Below are 8,219 nucleotides of genomic sequence, written 5' to 3'. Positions count from 1 at the left end.
AAAAGCTCGAAATCATTATCAGGAAATGTGTGAAAGTCGCGCTCGGACTCCCCCCGAACACGTCCACCGACAGACCTATGAAGTTAGGGTTATCGAACACTCTCGATGCGCTGATTGAGGCTACCGTTACCGCGCAGCATCAAAGGGTACTCGCATCTAAAATGGGGAGAGCAATATTAAAGAGATTGGGCTACGAGCCCAAGCATGAGCAAGTGCGCTCAAAAGACATACCGAGGCAGATCAGGGACAAGATAAAGATACATCCACTATCGAGAAACATGAATCCTGCCTTTCACGAAGGCAGGCGTAAAGACAGGCCAGAGGCATTACAAGCGAGGTACACCGGTCGGCAGGACGTTCTATATACGGACGCTGCGGAATATGAGAGCAAAGCGGCACACACGTCAGTGGCGGTTAGGGAAGACGGAACCCTGATGGCGTGCTGCACAGTCGGCGGCGTCGAGACGTTAGAGGCCGAGGAAGTGGCCATAGCCTTGGCCGTCAGCCAAAAGGGGGTCATCAGCGCGTCCAAAAAAGCTGTGAGAAATTATGAATCGGGAAGGTGACGGAGACTGCCGCCCGTATATTGAACAGGGTAGAGGGATCCAGAGAGATGATTCTGCTCTTCTGGGCACCAGCTCACCAGGGACTTAGAGGGAACGGGGAGGCTCACTCGGTCGCCCGAGGTCTCACTTGCCGGTCGACTCCTGGAACCTCCCAAGTCACCGAAATCAGAAATAGAAGAGAGGATATGCGCGCATACCACGAAATCACAGCACGCTACAGACTAAATCGGCAAATATACCCGGGAGCGGATCACTGAGTAAGAAAGGGGAGGTTATGTGGCGAAAATTACAGACCGGAGTTTTTCCAAACCCCGTACTCTACAGCAAGTGGCACCCAGAAGTATTCAGGTGGCAGTGTAAATTTTGTGATGAGGCAGCAAGTTTGGTCCACATGGTGTGGATATTTCCTGCTCAGTATGATAGCTCGCACACTCTAGAATCCTGGGAAGCCCTTCTCTGCAGCCCAGACCCCAACGTCCAGCAGGACATCATCAGTCAAGCCCTTGCTGCTGCCGTGTCTCAAGGGATTCCGGCGACGGCCAGGGGCGACGGGGGAAGTAGACTTTCTCCTGACGCGCACTGACTGATTTTCTAATAAAGTTTTTTGCTTCTTCTTCCCCTACTTCGGAAAATTACGAAGATTTATGGCATAGCCGTATAGGGTACCTTGCAACTGCACTTTCAGTAGTCGCCCCAAGAGAGTTTACAACGGATTCAAGGAAGGCCGTTACTCCAGCTTTCGCTGTGACTGTTCTGCGTCTTCCGTACGGGCCTGTCGCTTTTATTACATTGTTCTTAAAGCGAATAGCCAACATTGCAACCACTATTGGCGTTGCCCCGACGTGACCCTTGTGCAGAGTATTTTCACTAAGAAGTTTGAAGAACTGGCGTGGCTCTGCGGTGGAATACTTGACTGCCGTGCGGAGTGTCTTTGTTCCAATCCAGATCGAACTGCGATTTTTATTCTTTCCTTCCATCGGGATTTTTCGTTCATCGACAACACCGTCAACGCTGGCGCCGGACTTTCTGCGACACGAGCTCTTTAACGCTATGGCGTTAAGATTTCCGAATTCACTTCTCGCTGTTCCTGGGTTCATGTATACAGTCAATCACCTGTGGCGCATACCAGCTAGTATACCACGGGCCGTGTTATGCGGGTATTGCCACACGTGACTGGTGGAAAGGGTTTCGTGATGTACGCGTCACGCAAGTCACGTTATTCAAGTCATGACCCTGTGAATTGTGTTCGTCATACACTCACGTCCTCCTACGCGCCCAGACGTATAGCGGATAGATAGATAGATAGATAGATAGATAGATAGATAGATAGATAGATAGATAGATAGATAGATAGATAGATAGATAGATAGATAGATAGATAGATAGATAGATAGATAGATAGATAGATAGATAGATAGATAGATAGATAGATAGATAGATAGATAGATAGATAGATAGATAGATAGATAGATAGATAGATAGATAGATAGATAGATAGATTTGGTCAAAGTGCCTTTCGTTCGCAAAGGAATGCTCCGTATTTAAAGAACTAGCCAGCAAGGCCGAGCAAGGTATGGTCCGTGTCCATACAAGCCGTGCCTCCCATCTCATCAAGAACTCTGGCCTCAAACAAATTTTGTTTGGACTTATTAGCGTAAGAGCAGACACACAGACAGTAATTTGGGAATACCTGTACAGAAATCGCCCTGATATTTCACCTACGTATGTTCTGCTTTATCTTTCAGCGGCGATCTCGTTTACTGTGTTATCACTGTCATCACGTCACCGCTAATCATGCAAGACGCGCCTGCGTGCATCCGAAACGTGAACCAATTCGACAGAACGGCAGGCGCGTCTAATCAGACTTCATGTGAAACGTGAATAATGTTTCTCAGCGCCTGTTCCACACTGTTATGAATCCATGTGTTGCTGCGAAGCGAAAGCTATAAGATGGCTCCGCTACTCCGACTTTATGAAGCCAAACAGAAAAAAAAAGAAAACAAGAAATCCACGTAGAATCTTTTCTTGGAGTTGACTAAATGATGCGCACGTGTAATCACCTGCTTCCTCGTCGTCGTACACAGCTGTGTTCGGTATAATTGCGAGAGGAACCGCCAAACTAATCGTGAGACGGAGGAAACTTGGTTGCAACGCCGAAATGTTAAGACCATCATGAGGCGACGTAGCCGAGGCGAGTAGTGCGCCCTTTGTTCCCGATGACGTCCAGTATCACGTGCTTGTATTTCCCGCGCTTGGCCAGCGTTGCAGCCTCTCACGGAGCGTCGCTGTCGGGCGGCATCGGAACGACGCCTTTCATCTTCCTTCTTGCGTTCGTCAGCATCTTTCCCGCTGTACGCTTCCTTGGCGCCTTGCTGCAGTTCCACCGGTGCAACACATTCTATAGTTCAGATATATTAACTTTCTGTACTACAAGTAACTAGCGCAAAAAATGGCACATGCACAGGAAAGAAAACACGGCAGACAAGGACGAGCGCTTCTACCAACTGTTTTTTTCTCTCAACAGCCCTCCGAAATATATGGACTGAAGCACAAGGCCCGCCAAGCCCCCTTTTCCCGTGTGAAGGCGATAAACAACAAAACTTAACAATCGAAAAACACTTGTTACGTTCTGTTGTGTTTTCTCCGATCCGGAGAACCCGAAGCGGGAACCGCTGACCTCGTATAGGGACGTCACCACCTACTACCGAATCTCGGGACAAACGAGACCACCACCCCACCCCAAGCTGACCAAGCGGCAGGAGATCACCTGGCGCCGACTCCAGACGCATTCCTTCGCCTCCCCGTATGTTCACTCACGTATCTACCCTGACCTCATTAGTCCCCATTGCTCATTACGCGGGGAAATAGCCACCCTCTCTCTTATTCTCTGGAACTGCAGGGAAGACTCCCCCCCCCCCCCCCCCCCACCTAATCTACTGGTCACTCCGTCACCTGTGGCGTGGGAAAAAATACAGCCGTCGAACAGCCCGAGTATCCAGCTTCGGGCCATAAACAGAGCCGGGGAGGTGGCTGACAGGAATGGTCTGGCAGACTACCTCCCCTTATAGATGACTCTAGGGTCAATAAACGTTTCTTCTTTTTCTTCTTGTGTACGTGTAATTTTTTTTGCGCTAGTGACTTGTAGTATATTGACAAACCAGCTAGCCCAACAAGCAGTCCTTAGGTATAGTAACCTTCTGCAAGCGTGCACGGGTGTATAGCCCAGGTTGAAAGTGCATCAGCAAAGGCATATGTGATGCGTACATATGTTACCTTTTAAGTGCACTTATTGTTAGAAAATCGCAATAAAGGAAATAAAATGGCTGTTTAGCCCAGTGATGAGACACTCGGCTTCTGGGCGTGTGGTCGTACATATATATAGGGTCGACACTCACCACCGCCAACGTTTCTTTTTTCTTGCAAACTTATTTTGCTTTATACATTAATTTATTCATAGCGATTCCTCTTACGTGACGAGCGGTCAGGTTTTCTCGTTGGGTAAGCATAGAAATGCGTAACCGTGCTTCAGGTTTTGGGATTTACTTTCGTCAGGGCGTCAGCAATTACGCGCTAAGACTACGATTGTACAAATATGCGCAAATAGTCGTCAGGGGCGGTAGTATTTGGTTGGTCACTCTCCACTATATATATATATATATATATATATATATTATATATATATATATATATATATATATATATATATATATATATATGCCGAATAAATTTCTGTGCGATAAAAGTACAGACTGCATCTGCATATGCACAGCCAATGTATATACCTAACGAGTTATACCACCACTTGTCTGAAGAGATGAATAAACTGTGCGGTGTCGCAACAAACGCCAGAACGGCGCGGTAAAGCAAGACCGTCATTAAAGGGCGCTAATTTGACCTATGGCTGCCGCGAATTCTTACAACAATAGCGGCGCTTATGGGGCTTCCCAGAGAGCTACTAAATTTTCCCCTACAAAACGTCCGCCAAGTTCCCACGTGTGCAAATAAGTACTCATTCGGCCGCAGCTCTCTACAAGCATCGTGTGCAACCTGTCTACGTGGGGCGTCTTCTGAAGCCAGAAAAACATGCTAACAGCATGTTCTGAGGAACTCGGCTCCACGAAATGTGGCTGCGGCAGAAATAATTGTACTTCACAAGAATTAATTTCTCTCACTTAAATACACAGAAGGGCGGTCAAGGGAAGGTCCCAGACTCCATTCTGCAGATTGTGAAATAACTCAATCGAGGCTTGTATATGTAAACGAAACACAAAAATTGCTATTTACCGTAAAATCAGTGTTGTAGGCGTTACCGAAAAAAAGTAACTAAATACATTACTTGTTACGCTAACAGAAAAGGAACGCGTTACCACCCTACGTTACCTCTTAAAAAAGGTAACGCGTTACCGTTACAATTACCCTAAAAAAGTAACGTACGTTCCTTCTGCCGTTACTCTATGGTCAGAAATTTTATTCACCGCATTTCCTCTGTGGGAACCCCAAATAACAGTTTTACAAAGCTGATATTTATAATTCACACAAAACTTTTATCACAAACTACAATTTTTGCGCGAAGTACCGATTTAACGAGAATATGTTGCACAAATGTGTCGTACCATGAGAACAGTAGCGTAGCCACAAATTTTTTTGGGGGGTGGGGCGGGGGGCGTTAAGCCATACTTTATGTATGGTTGTGCGTGCGTTTGTGTGTGTGCCTGTTCATATATATACACATGGAAAATTGAAAGATTTCGGGGGGAGGCGGGTTGAACCCCCCCCGGCAACGCCAGTGCTTGGCAATAGTGGAGTGACCTAAAGTCGCCTGTACAGTTAGTTACATGTGATGGCTGCTAACTCTGTGGCACATGGTAAATCCATTTTCTCAGTGTGACGTTAAACACAAAATTGGATTTTATCATCAACGCTCAAAACACCACAACTCTCAACAAATTTACAGTAATTCTGACGGTGCGCTCCTACTATGAAGATGAATGGTCAAACAGTCATAAAGAAATGCTTAAACGGCTTAGTTTTGGAGAAAAAAAATTTGTACACATTTGCATTTTTCCCCTTTAAAAATCTGTATACTTGCCTCAAAAATTGCGAGCGCTTATGTGAAGGTGTTCAAGGTCAGCCTCGTTCACTGAAAAATTGCGTAACTATAGAAACGTGTACCCGCAGTTGCCGATAGAAAGAAGCAAATTTAATTTTGAAAACAAAGTTCATAACCATCGTTAGATTATTGCAAGGAGAATTTTCTAATAACTACAGATTCTTGTAGAAATAAAGCAACAGCTGCATTTCAAAGCTGTCATCGGACAGATTGCCTCTCTTCTTAATGAATACGTCCGCACCTACACTAAAGAGGCACTCGAAGGACGCATTGGATGGTACTCTTAACGCCTGGTGAATGAAAATAGCGCGAAAAAACGTAGGACGAGACGAAGAAGCTAGGCTACAGCACAAGGGCATGTTCTGTAGCCTTCTTCCTCTCGTCCTACGTTTTTTTCGCGCTATTTTCATTCACCATGAATTACCAACTCGCCCAACAGTCTATTCTTAACGCCTGGCGGGCCGGCATGAGTACGCCGCTGCGACAATAGAACGTTGGGGCGAGCTCTGCAGTAGTGGCGCCTATGAGACAAGGGAATTTTGTGTAATATTTCCGGGATAACTGAAAAAAAGTAACGAGTAACGTGACACCTCACGTTACCAAAAAATGTTAACGTAAGTACGTCGCCCATTACAGTTCCTAAATAGTAACGAGTACCTTACTAAGTTAATGAAAAAAGTAACACGTCACCGGTAACGCCGTTACTTGTAACGCGTTACCGCCAACACTGCGTAAAATCCCGAGCAAGCGCCCCCCTCCTTTCTTCGTGAGATTTGACATATGCACCCACGACAAAGCAAGCGCCACCCCACCGTGCCCTCCCACCATTTTCACTGTATATATATATATATATATATATATATATAGACACAGAAGATGATTCTAAAATCTCGCCTATGTTGGAATAGACAGCCTAATTGTAGCCCTAGTGTCTGCAAGGCGTATTCACGCACGTGGAACGCGAGGATGACACTATAGTGTCGACATCGCTGTTTTGTATATGTATGTATGTATGTATGTATGTATGTATGTATGTATGTATGTATGTATGTATGTATGTATGTATGTATGTATTGCATGCATGCATGCATGCATGTATGTATGTATGTATGTATGTATGTATGTATGTATGTATGTATGTATGTATGTATGTATGTATGCATGCATGCATGCATGCATGCATGCATGCATGCATGCATGCATGTATGTATATATGTATGTATGTATGTATGTATGTATGTATGTATGTATGTATGTATGTATGTATGTATGTATGTATGTATGTATGTATGTATGTATGTATGTATGTATGCATGCATGCATATATGTAGTATGTATCAGCGTTGCGGAGTTGCCACTCCGGAATTGGAATGACTCCGGAATCATTCCACATTTTTGCGACCCCGGAATGGAATGGGAATGGAATGGGGGCAACGCTTGGGGAATGGAATGTGAATGGAATTAAGCGCATTTTGCACGGAATGGAATGGGAATGAAATTAGGTCTTTTTCCGAAAATAGAGCGCGTTTTCGTCTACGTGCTGTTTTTCAAACTTCAAACATTAGTAAGTCAGAGCCTCGAATTTAACAATAAAGCAGTATTTTTAAAATGGCTTGGCTGATTACAAACACGGTATACATTTATAAGCAACGCGCCTACTGCAATTCTGTCCTTATATAGACTGTGTTGCTCCGAAGTCTTGAGCTGAGAGCTGGTCAGCCCGCACTCCCACTGCTCCGGGGTGGGATCATTTCATTATTATCGTTATCCTTTTTCTTTGCGTCTTTTCTTCGCTCGATTGCTACGACTCGGCACATACCCATGTTCTCAACGCCAAGCAAATAGGGTATTGGAGAGGAACGTATTTTGCTACACCCTTAATTGCTGCTACTGTAATATCATGCTCAAATTAGTCATGTAGGCTTGAGTACATGTTTTTTCGAAGTCAAAGGCCACAACACATCTCTAGGTCCACCTTTAATTAGCCAGAGCCAAGGGTAGGCGTTGTGTAAAGTGTGAACGATCTGCCAATTGTAAAAGAGAAACCGAGGCATAAGTTAGTGAAACAAATGCATTATCCCCGCAGATACTGAAGGGAGAAACAAATTATCCCTGTGCGTTTGTTCCCATTGATACCCCCACACGAAAGTGGCGAATACTCTATGAACAGCCTATGAACAGCCTGTTATCTCACGAGAACTTTAGTGCCTGAAACACGTAAATAACCTTTGCGACTAGGAAAACATTGCATACCTGCGCACAGGCGAACGCAGAAAGTTCTTCTCACCCCATCCATGCTTGCGAGGCGCGCTTGACAAGCGTGAGTGCTGATGAGCAGTGCGGCCCAGTGTTCCGTATTCGATGCAAAGGGATAAGGTCATAGGCGTGCGCAGGGTTCCCCAGGGGTTCAGGTCGCGCGGGCTCGCGCTCCCCCCCCCCTTTGCCACCTGTTACTACTAAGTTTCAATCATTCAACGCGTCTGTACGCCTTTCGTGCGGGCTTTCACACCGTCCTTCGAGTGTGTTGGTGTTGGTTTTGCGCC

General features: G+C 45.5%; 1 protein-coding gene across 1 annotated transcript in view; it reads left to right on the top strand.

Annotated features, from left to right (window-relative positions):
- Nucleotides 1-434: 434 nt before the first annotated feature.
- LOC119381036 (retinal homeobox protein Rx2-like) overlaps nucleotides 435-8,219 on the top strand; it is a 73,418-nt gene continuing 65,633 nt past the window's right edge. Inside the window, exons 1-2 of the mRNA XM_037649030.2 lie at nucleotides 435-539; nucleotides 3,221-3,383. Of these exons, the coding sequence (XP_037504958.1) occupies nucleotides 435-539; nucleotides 3,221-3,383 (268 nt within the window). The remainder of the gene's footprint in view (nucleotides 540-3,220; nucleotides 3,384-8,219) is intronic.

Source organism: Rhipicephalus sanguineus, chromosome 1 (assembly GCF_013339695.2).
Source record: "Rhipicephalus sanguineus isolate Rsan-2018 chromosome 1, BIME_Rsan_1.4, whole genome shotgun sequence".
Lineage (NCBI taxonomy): Eukaryota > Metazoa > Arthropoda > Arachnida > Ixodida > Ixodidae > Rhipicephalus > Rhipicephalus sanguineus.
The sequence above is the reverse complement of the archived record's forward strand: the minus strand, read 5'-3'. Positions and strand labels throughout refer to the sequence as shown.